The 17,414-nt window shown below is 39.0% G+C and overlaps 1 protein-coding gene across 4 annotated transcripts in view; it reads right to left on the bottom strand.

Annotated features, from left to right (window-relative positions):
• Positions 1 to 17,414, bottom strand: part of fhip1b (FHF complex subunit HOOK interacting protein 1B) — a 32,423-nt gene that overhangs the window by 10,942 nt on the left and 4,067 nt on the right. The window contains exons 2-6 of one of the 4 annotated variants that reach the window (XM_034304461.2): positions 12,816 to 12,967; positions 5,392 to 5,856; positions 3,605 to 3,740; positions 3,015 to 3,277; positions 2,096 to 2,326 (exon numbers count right to left, since the gene is read on the bottom strand). In XM_034304461.2, the coding sequence (XP_034160352.2) occupies positions 2,096 to 2,326; positions 3,015 to 3,277; positions 3,605 to 3,740; positions 5,392 to 5,520 (759 nt within the window). In that variant the 5' untranslated portion in view covers positions 5,521 to 5,856; positions 12,816 to 12,967. Of the gene's footprint in view, positions 1 to 2,095; positions 2,327 to 3,014; positions 3,278 to 3,604; positions 3,741 to 5,391; positions 5,857 to 8,677; positions 12,778 to 12,815; positions 12,968 to 17,414 lie in introns of those variants that run through there. The other 3 variants (XM_034304462.2, XM_034304464.2, XM_034304463.2) reach the window with 3 other exon arrangements.

Here is a 17,414-nt window from a genome sequence, read left to right as displayed (position 1 = left end):
CATTTTACCATAAGTAGATTAGATTATATGCAGTTTGCACCTACTTTCCAAATACATGCAGGTAGGCAGATACGTTAGCTACGGTAAATAGCCCCTAAGTGTGAATGAGAGTGTGAATGGGTGTGCATGGTGGCCTGCGATGAACAGGGGACCCGTTCAGGGTTAATTCTCCTGTTTTGTGCCCCGTGTTACTGGGAAAGGCTTCGGATCCACCATAACCCTGATCAGGGTAAAGTGGTTACTGAAGATGAAGATTAGGTTACAAATATAGAGATGGGCAGTGTTTGCCTGTGTCAGCTTAGGATCATAAATCAGGTTGAGATCTGTAAATGTCTATAAATGTTGTCTGGCCTTTACCAAAAATAAAGGATATGATTATTAAACATGGAATGTCTGCTTCTGAATAACCTGTTACCATAACCTGAATAGTCTGTAGACTATGAATAAAGACTACTAAAAGGATAGAAAGAGTATTTGCAGTCATATTTCTAAATTTGTATTTCTTAATTATTACAAATGACATTTAAATAACATTAAATATTACAGACACTTTTACACAATCAGTAGGTTTGTTTCCTTCAGTGGCATCGGAAAGAAATCTTTAAATGCAGTTTTCCCCCTTTTCAATGTTGGGGTTATAGATACAGTACATGCAAACAAAAAACATTTCTGTTCAGGAAAACTTATGGTTTTTAGAACATTATACATACAGTCATCCAAAAGTATTGGAACAGCACGGACAATTCTGTTGTTTTTGCTATACACTGAAGACATTTGGGTTTGCGATCAAAAGATGAATATGATTCAATAGATCAGTATTTCAGCTTTCATTTCCTGATATTTACATCATCGTTAAACAACTTAGAACATGGCACAGTTGGGTAACCACCAAAGGTGCCATGTTCTAAGTTGTTTAACGATGATATAAATCGTCAGTTGCACGTCCCTAGCTTGCAATAACTGCATCAAGACGGTGACCCACTGACATCACCAAACTGTTGCATTCTTCTTTTGTGATGCTTTTCCAGGCTTGTACTGCAGTTTCTTTTGGTTGTTTGTTTTGGGGGGTTTCTCCCTTCAGTCTCCTCTTCAGGAGGTGAAATGCATGCTCAGTTGGGTTAAAGTCTGGTGATTGACTTGGCCAGTCTAAAACCTTCCACTTTTCTTCCACTGATGAAGTCCTTTGTTATGTTGGCTATGTGCATTGGGTCATTGTCTTGCTGCATGATGAAGTTCCTCCTAATTAGATTGGATACATTTCTCTGTAAATTGGCAGAATGTTTCTGTAGACTTCTGAATTCATTCTGCTGCTACCATCCTGAGTGACATCATCAATAAAGATTAGTGAGTCTGTTCTAGAAGCAGCCATGCAAGCTCAAGCCATGACACTACCTCCACCGTACTGGACAGATGGACTCATATATTTTGGATCGTGACTCATATGTCATGGATCACTTTGGCCTTTCCATCACTTTGGAAGAGGTTAGTCTTGGTTCCAGACCTTCTGTGGCTCATCTCAGTATCTTTGGTAATTCCAATCTGGCCTTCTGACTCTTACTGCTGATGAGTGGTTCACATCTTGTGGTATGGCCTCTATATTTCTGCACTCAAAGTCTTCTTCGAATGCTGGATTGTGATACCTCCACCCCTGCCCTTTGGAAGTTGCTGGTAATGTCACTGACTGTTGTTTTTGGTTTTTCTTCACAGCTCTCTCAATGTTTCTGTCATCAACTGCAGTTGTTTTCCTTGGCTGACCTATTCAAAAGGTGCCATGTTTAACACATCTAGATATAAATATCAGGAAACGAAAGCTGAAATTCTGATCTATCATCTCACATTCGTCTTTTGATCTCAAACCAAATGTCTTCAGAGTATAGCAAAAACAAAAGAATTGGCCTTGCCATTCCAAAATGTTCTGAGGGCACTGTATGAGAAATATCAGAATTTCACTACATGAAGGGTTTTCTCGTGTCGCTACTCGTTTCCTATAGCGAAGAAAATAAAGTTGGCATGAATAAGCTTTACAATCAGACAATCATTACACCATCTCCCTCCACATTCTTTTTTTCCCCCAGACACACACACACACACCTACCGGACAGAAGTAGGAGTTCTCAGTGATGTAGCGCGCCACGGCGTGGTTGCTGGCCGAGGTAGCCATGACCAAAAGCAAGGCATCACGAGCTTGTTGTCCCAGAACTCCATCTCGATGGATAAATGGTACCAGCAAAGAGAAGATCAGCAGGTTTGTGGGACCCTGCTGTATTGTACCACACCTAAACAACAGCTCCAACACAGCAGGCTGCCTTGCCATGGACACACAAACCTAAGACACACACACACAAGAATTTACTTGAAGCAATCCCAAACAAATGAATCAAACAGGAGAAACTGAGCTATACTCCAGCTGTAACCTTATTGATCCATGCTATTTGTTCACTTTACAACAACACAATTATTACATTTATTTTAAATACTCAATAAGACTTATCTTTATCACAATTATTAGGTAAATAAATAATATTTACAATCACGGATGTGTAAGAATGTAAATGATTTCACCTTGAAACTAAAAGGTTAAAATGACCAGAGCATAATTTCTGTAACAAATAAATAATTATATATAAGTTATTTTATTTTCATTACAGAAATCTGTGTTGTTACACCTTAGTAAAAATTCACTACGGGCAACTGTGACCCAAACAAAACATATCTTTGTAAAACAAAAAAGCACTTTGCTTTTCGCAGGATTCTGAAATGTTTCGGTATTTTACTTTCTATAAAGACACAAGACACTGGAATTGTAAGGTTTTATCTGACAATTTTGGCAGAAATCAGTTATGTTATGAATTCACTGAAGATATGTGACAGGTTTCACATTAAAATTGCCTTATATATATATGCATATATATATATATATATATATATATATATATATATATATATATATATATATATATATATATATATATATGCAAAGGTTTAACCAAATATAAAACCAAACATACACACACCTGGTTGAGCAGCAGTACGAGGCTGGCCTCCAGGTTAGGGGGACAGCCGAACTGAGGGTCTACACAAGCTCCCAGCAGAATGAGCAGTGGCTGGAGCACGGCGCTGTTCTGTAGCAAGGGCTGATGGGATTGGCCAATCAGCATTTCGAACAGCTTCAGCAGAGCTGTTTGGCTGTCAGGGTCCAGACCACGGCGCACATGCCACTGTACCAGTCGCTCCAGGATGTTTTCAGACACCACCAGCTCCAGAATAGGGCCCAAAGCTGAGGAGGAGATGTAATGATAGCAACACTGTTATTGGGCTTGAGTTTAATCCACGGTTTACGCAGTTCCTGTTGACACTTTTTATCAGTTAATTTTATAGTCATTGCATAGTTCCTGTGTTTTAATATTGTGTTTTATTTCTTGACGAAAGCTAAGTGGGAAATAAAAAAAATCCTCTCCTCTGAGACATTTCCAAGGATGAAACATGTCACTTGTTCTTTAGCACCTACTCAGCTGAGTTCACAGTATAAAACACTTCACATATCACAGATGTGCTCCATGGCCTACACATGGCATTTGGCAAGTTAAAGTGGGTTATTCTGAACCTGGTGGATCACTGTCGCCCCCTGCTGGTCTTTCCTCTGCCAGTAGACACAGCATTTGATCAGTGTGATTCCTCACTGCTGTCAAATCATCAGCTCCCCCAGCCACAGAGTCCCTCTGCTCCAATACCCACGACACCTGTGAATGTGGATGAGACAAAGAATGAGAAAAGATGAGAAAAACGGCAGCACTGTTGAATGCCTCGGACTGTTATAAAATACAATGGTTGCCCATAATTATATATATGTGTATGTATGTGTGTGTGTGTGTATACATATATACATACATAGACACACACACATATAAATATATATGTATGTGTGTGTGTGTGTGTCTGTGTGTATATATATATATATATATATATATATATATATATATATATATATATATATATATATATATATTTCATTTGAAACAGTGTCTTTTTTCACTAGTGTTTCATGAGAACATGAAAAAATTAAGTATATTATTTAACAGCCTTGGAACACAAAAAGAGCACAAACACTCATATAATATCATGGTGACCATATAATGGACACAAGTTAACAGAGAAGGGTGTTTCCCAGCCCAGTTCTCACAGAATCCCAGATGCTCTACATTTTTGTCCTGTCTCAGCTCCCAACACATTTGAACCAAGCACAGATGAAATGTCTGGCACAGTCCAGCCATGCTTGGATGAACAGGATATGTTCCTGGATCAGCATACTTTTGTTGTTCCTGGAACATTTTTAACTAATCACTGCCATCTGATGTCAGCATTGTGTGCCTCCTACTTCCCCAAATGGCTTTAATGACTTTAAACGGTTTTACTTAATCTATGAACTGAAATGCTGAGGCACATAATAGATTTAGTCTGAAAGCCGACTACTGCATCTGAAGAGATTTTGGAACTCTCTTGGCTTCAGGTGAGGGAAGAACACTGATGATATGAGACGTCCTATTCGAGAAAAATCACATTTATGGTTATGCTGATGGAAGAGAGGAACAATGCTTAACTGGGTGGCTAGAAAAAAGTGATATAAAGACATGGCCAGGACCACATGTATAGCAACGTATGTCCTTTTTACTCTAAGAATATACACTAAGACTATACAGACAATTCACAGTCTAGTTCTGAGCCTGGCTCTTACACTCAAACACACACACCCACACAAGGCCTGTCACGATAATTACATTATCGACTTATCATACGATACATGAACATGACCTCGATCATTTCCTCTAACCTCGATATTGCCCATTGTGATTACATGCATGTTTGTTTACATAAGAATGAATGTCACCAACATTTCAGCCACACTGCTTCTGTCCTCTCGCCTGCTCTAGGGCTGTCAAATTAAAATTCGAACTTTGAATATTCGTCGAACTTAAGATAAAAATGCACATTCGAATGCAAAAACTGTGTGCATTTGAATTTCAGATGTGTAGCAAGCACTAGCACCAATTTTAATTAAAACATACTGTTGAAGAAATGACATGCAAGATATTAACAATGCACTAACAATGTTTTTTGAAGAAGAAAATTCTAGAAAATAGTTCTAGTGTTTCAGTAATCCAGTCATAGTCAGTAATGTCATTGATTGACCTGCTTAAGCTCCGTGAGCTGAACAGTGAATTGAAAACATACACACATACACATATGAAATTAGTCAGACATGTACACAACATAAAGGCAATATTACAGCCTGCTTCTGGTTCGCCATTGGCCACATATTTTGTAGTAAGTGCTTGAGTGGGCAGAAATTGCAACTAGAAACAGCAGTTGTGTGTGTTTGTGTGCATGTATCACCTGTCTCCAATGGTTCTCAAACACCATTAGGCATGTCTCGGGGTCGGCAGTGCATGGGCTAGATGGGGCAACGTTCCTACTGTTCCGCCCATCTGGACCCCTGGGTGTTATACGACTCAGCCAGCTCATCTTAGCTTCTCGGCCTAAGGTCAAAATTCTTGAGGTGGGGCTCTTCCAGGACAGAGGGAAAGATCAGAGGAGAGAAAGGGAGGGGAGAAAGAGAAGGAAGGGAAAAGAAGAGAGGAGAGGAGAGGGAAAGAGGGGAAGGAAGGGAGCAAGTAATACAAAACAACCAAAGACAGAGTGTGTACAGGTGCACAAGAGAGAATGGGAGGTGAGAGCATAAAAAGGACGGAGTCCCGCTGGCGTCCTCAGCAAGGGTTGTCAGGGTAACAGGGCAGTCAGAATGTGGGACTGAGACAGGTCAGCAATGTCATCCAGTCTGTAGCCGACACCACTCCATACCTGCAGGGACAGAGAAAGAGTGAGTCAGTTAGTGATGATGTGTGCTGCACACCTGCAATGCAACAGTAAATACAGAACAGGAGAAGAAAGACAGAGGAGATGAACACACACCCCCACACAACACGTAATTCATATCCACTCTCTTTGCTGATCAAAGCTCTTCTGCTGATTCGCGTCTCTTCATCTCCCAAAGTTACAGTCCTGCCTATTGGAATGTGATTACCCCAAATCTGCTGTCCCCCAAACATGTCTTTTCACTCATCTTACTCTACTAGGTTCTTGCTTTAGTCCCTTGGTTTTTTATTATTTGCAAGTTAATTATTTTGCACGAGTTTCTCTCGTGACCCCATCTGTAAATCGAGCGACCCCACGTGGGGCTGGCACCCCTAGTTTGGGAACCCTGTTCTAATAAGATGCCAGCTCCTCTGCTTTTCTTAAACAAATGTTGCAAACCTAGTGACAATTTTTGCTCTTTAACCATCAGCTTACTCAAATTAATTTTCCTGAAAAGGTTTAATTAGAAGCTTAAGTTCCCTTATGGAAAGCAAGCCATCTCGCTATGTGACGTTCCAGGAAGTTTTTGTAATGGCAGGGTGGAGTCCACGGAAAAGTTTAAACAGAGGAACTCTAACTGCTGGCATGTCTTTAGAATATTAAGGTTCAAAGCACGAGTGTGTTTTTTAAGACATCAATGTCAGACAAAAAGGTTTGTTTGTTTTTTTTGTATTCTCTTTAATCTTATTTAAATCAAGTCATGCCTTATTTGTAGCTCCACAAAGGAAAGTTTTAGACTGGCACACAAAATGACAAGCAAGCGAGATCTGAAGTTAGGAGTGATATTATTTTAGCAGCATTTCTACTTAATCTTATAAATAGTTTATAAATAGAACATAGTTTTTTAAATTCCATAACAAGTAACGTCCCATGAATCCCACCCCAAAAATCCAGAAAACTTCCTGGAACATCACATGACAAGATGGCTTGCTTCCCAAAAAGGAACTCACTCACCCCAAAGGAGGGAGTCATGCCAAGAGAACCACAAGGCAGGAGGGCTGAAAGGGTATAAGAGGCCTGCACTGAGTCTCAAAGCACAAGACAATCCATGATCTGTCCATCATGACTATGCAGCTAACAGTGAGACTGACACTATCAGAGCAAAAAGCAAAGCATCCTAGGTACAGAATGTGCAGTTCTATGCAGTCTCAGAGGATGGTAGTGTAGTAACATGTGATAGTAATTTCTTCCCAGAATTGTCTAACATTTTTAGAGATTTCATGACTAGAAAAGCATGAAACTAACAACTGGAAGGGCCAACAAAACAGCACTGAATCTGCCTCCATTCTAACATCTGTAACATTTTACACTCCTTGCACCTGAAGACACTGAAGACTCCTTATTCCTTAGAAAGCAAAGCAGACTGACAGCAGACTACTGTTCATCAGTGTAATTACAGATCAGCAAGGTCACTGCACTACAACAGAAGCCAGAGAGATCAAATCTGCTCTGAATTTTATCTGGTCTGGCTATCTGTAACAATATAAAGAACATTTCCTGCTTAACTGCTAGCAGCAGCAAAAGAAATTGTCTAGCAGTTGGTCTAACCGAGCAAAAATCATCTGGTCTGAAAAAGACCATTTGCACCAAAACACTTTGCAGTGTCTGTTGAGGGAAAAAAATGTTTATACCTGCTATAACTTAAGCACAGGGATTGACTTATTTAGTGAACATTCCACAACATCAAATGTACCTCCAAGAGGACAAAAATTCTAACGTGGTGTGCATTAATAAATACAGTTGAAATTGCATTGCAAATGCAACTGGTATAAGCAGAAAAATACACTTCTGCCTGTTATAAATTTCACCTCATGCATCACATTACCTCACCATTTCTCTATAAAATAATACTTTGTCATGCTTTATTTCTTAAGTTTAGGCATTTTTTTCCTAAACTAATAATAAACTTTTATTTTAAAAATTTAGTAACTAAATTATTAAAATGTCGAAATATTTTATTATACGATGGAATTATTTTTTTAAAAAAAACGCTCAAAATGAGCACTTATAAGTGATGATAATAATTTCACAATGTTATTCAAAATGTAATGTCCTTGCTGGCAGCATCTGAGCGTCCTCGTTCAAACTTAACACTTTACAACTGCTGTTTGAAATCCATTCCAAAGGAAAGGACACTGCAGATAGCGAAGAGTTAAACAAGAGCTCACGAGAGGCCACCAAAAGATTCTGCATCATTTAAATTTGCAGGCAACTGCACAAATCAAATTAGAGCAATGGCAGCTGAGTTGATATAATTCTGCACTACTGACTGGACAGCTGAAGGAGTGGCTGATGTCCTGAGCAAGTCCATTCTTAACCTTCAAAAAACACTAAAAGAATTTCATGTTATGGATTTATAATTTTTGAGAAGTATATAAATTTGACAACATTCACGGAATATTCCAGATTCCACTGCTAAATAAATAAACGCATATTCATCTCATTCTTAAAACGACGGGAATCATTCAGAAAAACATTTTGTAACGTGGGTTCTTCACTGTGTGGATTAATCTCAACGGCTGCGAGAGCAAACACAACACGCATTCAGTGAGAATTCAAGGCTGTGTTCCAAACAGGTGCACTAAACATTACAGACACCAATAGTGTACTGACATACAGTTTAGCATAGTAGTACATGGCTTGGGATGAGGTGCCCTGCTGTCATTCTAGTAGTACAGAAGAATTGAGAGAATAAAAACATTTACTGTGTAAATCAACATGACTGTGACATTTACTGAGTATTAGTTAAAAGAGCTAAACGTCTAACCTTCAGCTAAAGCTGGTCTTTAAGCTTCTGTCAGCTGGCTAGCTCACTGCGAGTGCCTGATCAAGCAGCAGTGCTCGAGAATCGCCAACCTGATGTGATTGTCATCATTTGTCGAATCATAAACAGCACATAACCTACAGAATCATCACAATGTTAGTTAGCTATCTAAAATATGAGTTCAGGTCACAGGGGATAGGATTGCTCGGATGTAATCTCACAATGACCACAGTGCCTTTAAGCTACGCGCAGCTCCATGGCTGTAGTAATCCAGTCCGCTAACTCTAACTAGCTAGCTAAAATACAGTGGATGAAATACACACAGACTGAAACACAGCCAAATTTTAAGTTTAAAAAAAAAAAAAACAACAACACAGAAACACACTCAAATAATTATCCACTAGCTGGCTATGATTATTTGGCTAAACAAGTTTACAACTGGGTAACAAAAACACCACAACAATGAATACGCTGACTATCATTCACTAACTTCCCACCAAATTAGAGACCAAATAAATGCCTTACCTGTTTTTATTTAAGAAAATAATGACAACATATTCAGGGGTGAGTTGTGTCCATAGCCTATTGATGCTGCATTGCATACTCCGTAACTATACATTGTGTCCTTTGTATAGAATTTTAAATTTAGCAAGAATTTTATTAAATTAACCCAATAGAAAACAAAATTATAAACTGTAAAACATAGTTGACGAAATTCTTAAAAACAGTGAAGAACTCTGAATGCAACAGACTTGAACTGCATAATGTACATATACAATTTCAAACAGATATTGGACAGCAGCACTGAGTGGAGGTTCTGAATGGGTTTGCCAGAGTGCGCTTTGGTTTCTCAGTTTCCGGTTGATGTAAAACAAATGTAAAACAGGACAAATTTACAGCTGGAACCTGTCACCGGCCTACAGCAATGAAAAGGGAGAAAGATGACAGACCTGCTGGGACACTGGGTAGAAATTTTATATGTGAACAATCAGTCCACAATACCCAATTCTGATGCAACATGAGCTACAACACTGATTCCCATGGTTTTTATTCTAAACCTGCAATGAATTAACACATTTTTGGGAATGAAAATGGCCTGGCTACATGATCACTTTACTAAGAAGAGAGATCATTTGGCAAATGTTACAAGTCACACAAAGTAGTGGTCTTTGACAGTAATAGCAATATCTTTTTTTGCACGGTTAAATTTCTAGTCTAAATGAGCACTGTTAATATATTAGCACACATGAACATGACCAGTGTCCGTGAAGTACGATTTCTTTTTCCAGTCTTCAACTGTCCAGTTTCAGTGAGTCTGTGCCCATGATGGCATCAGATTCTTGTTCTTGGCTGACAGGAGTGGAACCTGATGCGGTCTTCTGCTGTTGTAGCTCATCCACCTCAAGGTTTGATGTGTTGTGTGTTTTAAGATGCTTTTCTGCTCACCGTGGTTGTAAAGAGTGCTTATTTGAGTTACTATAGACTTCCAGTCAGCTCAAACCAGTCTGGTCTTTCTCCTCTGATCTCTCTCTCAACAAGGTGTTTCAGCCAGCAGACCCTCTGCTCACTGGATGTTTTTTGTTTTTCGCACCATTCTGTGTAAACTCTAGAGACTGCTGTGTGTGAAAATCCCAGGAGATCAGCAGTTTCTGAAATACTCAAACCAGCCCATCTGGCACCAACAACCATGCCACAGTTAGTTATAGAGATCACATTTTTTCCCCCGTTCTGATGTTTGATGTGAACATTAACTGAAGCTTTTGACCTGTATCTGCATGATTTTATGCACTGTGCTGCTGCCACATGATTGAATGATTGATAACTGCATAAAGGTGCAGGTGTACAGGTGTTCATATTAAAGTGGACACTGAGTGCATGATGCTTTTGTATGCCGTAGTATTAAGAATTCCCTTCATTGGAAAGTGAGGTCCATAAAGACATGGTTTGTCAAGTTCGATGTGGAAGAACTCAAGTGGCCTGCACAGAGCCCTGACCTCAATGAACACAGCTGGGATGAATTGGAATGACAGCCGCGCATCAGGCCTCCTCACCCGACATCAGCGTCCAACCTCTTGCGCTCTTGTGGCTGAATGAGTACAACCCCCGACAGCCACACTGGAGGTTATTATATTAGCAAAGGGGGGACAACTCACTATTAATGCCCATGGTATTAGAATGGGACATCCAATACTCAGGTGTACACATACTTCTGGCCATATAGTGTATCAGTTTTATCTGTTCTGCCCTGATTTGTTCAATTCCAGCTAGAAAATTTTAAAATAAAACCAAAATAAATACTCACTAGGGGTGTAATAATAAACAAAATTCAAAGCCAATACAACTTCAGTATGATGCTGCCTTGATACAAAACTTTTTTCAATACAGTTGATAAGATAAGCATTGCCTGAATATGTGCCTTAGATTTCCATTTTCAAAACGTAATAATGACACAGTGATAATGTGATCCACTCAGACTTTTAGCAGCATATATACAAAACGAAAGCTTTGCTAAGGTGAAGCCTCCTGATTTGGGATAAAGAGGAAACTACTTTTTCAGAGGAGGAAGTGTGGGCTTGATTAAGTTTAAATGTAAAATGTTTTCACCTCAGTAATATAAGCTATAAGCATTGTTTTATAATGAATAGCCTCCTTCATTATGCAGAGTGTTGAATATATTGCTCGATAAACAGACATGTCAAATCGAAAGCCTCGTATCAAACGAAATTTTACAACGTGTACTGTATCGTTATATCCACTGGCTGTCTTGCAAACGTGTGTGCAAAAGGTGTGTGGATTCAATTCCAAAGCTTTGGGGTTGACTTAGCTTTCAATGCCTGGAATTGCACTCAATCACACAGACCACAAACAAAATGATACAAATTGAAATATTACTTACTACATGAAAACATAATTTAGAATTTACACTCACTGAGCACTTTATTAGGAATGCTATACTAATCCTGGGTAGGGCCTCATTCTGCTCTCAAAACAGCTTTTCTGATCACCACAATTGAGTGGTTATCTGAGTTACTGTGGCCTTTCTGTCAGCTCGACCCTGTCTGGCCATTCTCTGTTGATCTCTCTCATCAACAAGGCGTTTCTGTCCATAAAACTGCCACTTACTGGATGTTTTTTCTTTATTGTACCATTCTGAGTAAACTCTAGAGACTCAGCAGGTCAGTTGAGTACAGAAGTACTCAAACCAGTCTGTCTGGCACCAACAATAATGCCATGGTCAAAATCACTGAGATCACATTCTTTCCCCATTCTGATGGTTGATGTGAACATTACGCGAAGCTGCTGGCCCTTATCTGCATGATTTTATGCATTTCACTGCTGCCACATGACTGGCTGATTAGATAGTTGCATGAATAGGTAGGTGTACAGGTGTTCAGTGAGTGTATGTCATGAGACCAACAGTGTAGTGTAATGTAAAATGTTTCCATGCATAGAGGAGGTTTACTCTGTTGTAATATGCTTCACCATTGCCATCAAATTTGTTTTTAGTCTAAATGAAGTGACAGCAAGCCACAGCATTTAACTAATCAATAATGAAATCAGAAATTTTTATAATCGATTTTTATCAGTACTAATTATTAGTTGTTGCAGCACTAACTTGTAATTTTACTACTAGCTATATTTTTAAATTAGGCTGCCCATTCAAGTTTATACCCTAATAGGGGACAAGTTAGAGAAGAATCACAAGTGTGTTCCACCACAATTTCTGTTTTCAAATGAATGTTTCCAATCAGACAATGTGATTTTAGTCAAACAGACAACAATAAAAATGTTCATTTTCACATAGCACGCCTTGCTGTTTACTACCCGCCTCCTTGTTTGATAGACAGCTAAGATCCTTCTGTGGAAAGCTCGGGGCTTTATAAAGGTCACTTCGGTCAGCTCTCAGAAATTTAGCAAGCCCTTCAAGCACCTTGTTATTGGAATAAAATTCCTCACGTATGATGTACAGAATGTTTCCTCAACAGAACTTTGTGAGGGAAACACTTTACCAAATAGAGATTAAATGCAGCCCTAAATGTTTTAAGTCAACATGCTTGTTAGCAGTGTACTGTACATGCTTCCAGCAGTGCATGCTGAAAATGCAGCATCATGTTTAATGTTTAAGACGTACAACTCCTACCTGTAGCACAGTGTATCCTAGAAAGCTAATGCTTCATATTTCCTGTGATAGAGAGGGAGATCTTTCTGGTAGAAAATCCTCCTGATACTTCTGGGATAGAGTTTCACACAGCACACTCTTCCCACCTTCCACAGCTCCTGTTCACAGTCTGTCTGGAAGAGAACAATAAGACTAACTATACATTTTGCTGAAGGTATTCAGCACATCCAAGTTATGGCTCCATTCACACTAATATAAAAGAAGCAGCTTTTGTTCGCACCAGTGGTAAGCCCGTTGAGCTTATGTGCCTCTTAAAGACCTCCTTGTGGCAAGTGTCTAGGACTCAATTGGATATCGTTCTTGGCAAAGACATACTTCTGGCCATCAGTTCGGGTTTTGTTAATAGCTGTGGAAAAACTTTTACTACGCTCTGGATTTTCCCAGAAATCTATGATGTTACCAAAATTGTATTTGACATATGGCTTATATTTTAAGAATCACTTGGATTGCTCTGTGGAGTACATCTGATGTAACATTAGACACCTTTTGGCACAGAAATCAAGGATACATGGTTAAAGCATTCTGGGCTGATGGTAATGATTAATGGTCAGACCTAAACTTTCTGCGGATACAGATGCGGTACTAATACTATCTGTGGATTATCTGCGTAGTAGTACCGATATTACCAAGCGCCCCTACAAAACTTTATTTAAAAGTTTATTCTTTTAACTTACAGGAGCCTAAATGATATTCAAAGACCTGCTTCTGCATATTTAAGATCAGCACTTCCCCATCCAGTCCTCAGGAACCTCTCAGATGGTCCATATTTTTCCTATATTTGAGCTACATTTCAATATGGCTGAATCATGGCTAAACACATTACATGACTGTTAATAACAGGTATTACCTGACCTAGCATGCAGCAAAAATAAAACTGTAATAATCATCATGATTTTCAGACATAGGTTAAACTTAATCATAGTTTGAAGCAAGGTTAAGTCAGGGCCAGACAGACGCAGACACAAAGACAGATGGAGAGAGGAAAGAAGAGAGAAAAACAGAGCAACTATAACCTAACCAAATCAGCGCAGTTACATATGCTACCATTAACTAGCTAAATTTAATGATGGAGAATCTATGTTTAAATTTTAAGTTTAAAGTGATAGTTTGGTCACAGACTGAGAGAATTTGTTTACATAACTTAATTTTTCCCCAAACACAGTTTAATCAACAAGACCGTATGATCAACAATACACATTATGTCTGAAATGTACTTCTTTAACACTGCAGCTAAAAGACTAGTGTTGTATTAAAATTTTGGGTGAAGCAGGGGTGGACATATAATAAATCAGTCAGCTAGACAGTGAGAATGTGCAAGTTCCAGTGTGATTGACCAGTCCCCACTATTGGTTGCCCAGAAACCTAACTAACTAAGATAAAAAAAAAATAATAAAAAAAAAACACAGTGTAATGCAATAATGTATGACAAGCTAGTTAAGTGCGTTAATACAGACCAAGGGAAACAGATATACGAATACTCATTTGCGACCTCGACCTCTATATGGCCAAAAGTATGTGGACACCTGACAATCACAAAGTGTTGGTCCAAACTGTTGCCACAAAGTTGAAAACACACAATTGTCTAGAATGTCTTTGTATGCTGTAGTATTACAATTTCCCTTCAGTGGAACTAAGAGACCTAAATTTGTTCCAGCATGACAATGCCCCTGTGCACAAAGCGAGCTCCATGTAGACATGATTTACCAAGGTTGGAGAGGAAGAACCTGATGTGGCCTGCACAGAGCCCCAACCTCAACCCCACTGAACACCTCTGGGATGAACTGGAACTCAGACTGCTCCCCAGGCCTCCTCGTCTGATATCAGTGCCTGACTTCATTAATGCTCTTGTAGCTGAATGGACAAATCCCCACAGCCACGCTCCAAAATCTAATGGAAAGCCTTCCCAGAAGAGTGGAGGGTATTATAACAGCAAAGGGGAAATAAATCTCGAACGGGAGGTTCAAAAAGCACCTGGACACCCGGCCAAAAGAACCTGGACACAAACCTTTGGCCATCTAGTGTATATGTCATCTGTGCAGGTTATTTAATCTACCGTTCTACCATTAGCCAGGTCGCGTCTCCGCCGATGTGCTTAGTGTAGCAGGCAGTGGGATTCAGAAGCATGATCTATAGATACATCACTGAGTACAGTGCATTACAGTTAAACATACACACCAAATGAAAGTTATTGTTTTGCAAAAGTCAACAGGATATAGGGTTTATATTTGATCAGTGCTTGTTGTACTTACTTGTACTACTGCCAGGCAAGAACAAGTAAAGAATTAACAACCCAGACATGAAGTCTGTTTGTCCCGGCTGCCTGGGCTTCTAATTTATCCAACCCTCATTGAAGCATCCCCAATAATATCATGCGCGTTCATTATTGCAGCATATTGAATTACAGACTGTATTACGCAGGCGAGGCTGAAGTACAGATACTGAGGATATGCAGACAGTTTAAATAAATACACACAGTTGTACTATACTGAAACAGAATCTGCTCTGTGTGACTTGCAGGTAAAAGCAGAGCACTCAACTCTTTGAGTTGCAGTCATTTCTTTATTGAACTGTAAAACCACAAAACCACAGAAAGTCAACTACTGCTTTATTAGCATGACCTTTTCAAATAAAAACAAAACACACACACACACACACAAAACCCTAATCCATTACAAAATGGAGTATCTTAATGGTAGGTAAAGGCAGCATTTCCAGCAAATCTGAGTACTGAATAATGTTACCCTAATAAGATGTCCATCACTAAAAGTAACCACAGCTGCAATAAAATATTTAAAAAATAAACAATATCCAGCTGAGTCTGAGTGAATCGTACAAAGGCTGCATTGACAAGATTGGTCGCTGTTGTCAACCTCAGTATAGCTTAAATGCTCAGAATAACAGTGTTATCTATAACTGTTGTGAACTCTTCACATCTAACATTCACTGACAGAGTTACTGGAGCAGCCTTGATTTTGTCTGATTATCTGAAGTTTTGCTTTCTTGTGCAGTTCACTTCCTGCTCAGTGCTGCGTTCTGTATCATGACTTGACATGCGCTGAATAATTCAGAGTTAAGCGTTTTACAGTCAGGGTTTGCCACTCCTCACAGAAACACACAGAGGAATGCTGCACATGCAGAAATGTACCATCTGTTTGGTTTACTGGTTTGGGTTAATTTTGTTGATCACACAGTGACTGAGAAAGCCCTGAAAGCCTCTGTACTGATGTATTTCGGGCTCTATAGTCAGGGCATCCAAGACAGAGTAGATGATCTGTCCATATAAACACAGTTGCACAGGCATGAAGTGCTAGCGTGATCTACCAATAACTCCTCAACTGTATTATAATATACCCAGAGGTATTGTTTACATAAAACTATTTCTAATAAGTATCTATAAAAGGGTACTATCATTTTGGAAAGTGTGCCATTAAAGACAACCAACTACTCAACACCCTACCAAGATATAACAGACCTATATGCAGCTAAATTTAAATCGGAATACAGATTTGAAAATAAAAAAAAAAAATCCTTAGGTTTCTCAAGTTTAAAGTGTGTAACACATATATTACTATATATGTACAAAACGAACTATAGGCTAATGTTTGTAAAGCAATCTACAGATCTGTGAATAGCTTCTAAATCAGAAAGGAGGCAAAAGTTCAGAGAAGGATGTTTCTTGCAAAGTCATTTCAGCTCTCAGGTCATAATGAATCATTAGCCAGAGGTGTGATAATATCAGGTCATTGCAGAATCTGGAGTTGACCATGTCACACTACAGCCTCATACAGACCACAGCGCAGGCTACTGGCTCAGAGTCAGGAAAGGTTACGGGCAACAATGACGTGTTTTGGGATAGCGTGTTTGTCATGAAGGCTTTGGCTATTTTCTGCTAGTGGCCTGCTTTTGCAGTGGCACAGTGGCTGCAAAGGAGGAGGAACTTCCAACAACATAGTGTACATCATACACAAGAGCTGACCCTGTAATTATGGAAATGGAGGAACGTTGTAAAGAATATGGCAAAAGAAAAACCCTTTTAAAACTGTAAGGGAGCTCCTTCTTGTCAGTACCCTAGGTTAAAGCTTAGAGATGGCACAATACCACTTACCAAAACTGAAACCTTGAGTATCAACCAATAAATGAAACACTTCACAGTTAAAATCATTCACAAAAAATCACTTACTTTATAAATATAATAAAGTAAAAATATATTAATAAAATCAATCATAACCAAAAAAAAAAAAGGGCTATTCATATGTAAACATTTCCAGTTCCAAAAAGTACATTTCTTTTCCAAATCCAATTTCAATCTTTGCCATTTGTTACAGGATCTGATATGTTTTCGATGATATCCGATCCACCATTTTTTGCTGGTATTGGCCTGGATAACGATACTGGGTATCAGATTGTTGATAGTTGTAGTTAAAGGCAAAGGAAAAAGAGCAAGTGATTGTAATAACTGCAGGTCACATTCCACAAGTCATTAAGTGATCAAAGTCCAGTCAGCTGCACAATTTAAAAAAGGTTCAGCAGTTGCAAAAGGCAAAAATGACTCCTACTACT

This window comes from Pangasianodon hypophthalmus, chromosome 5, assembly GCF_027358585.1.
Source record: "Pangasianodon hypophthalmus isolate fPanHyp1 chromosome 5, fPanHyp1.pri, whole genome shotgun sequence".
Classification (NCBI taxonomy): Eukaryota; Metazoa; Chordata; class Actinopteri; order Siluriformes; family Pangasiidae; genus Pangasianodon; species Pangasianodon hypophthalmus.
The sequence above is the reverse complement of the archived record's forward strand: the minus strand, read 5'-3'. Positions and strand labels throughout refer to the sequence as shown.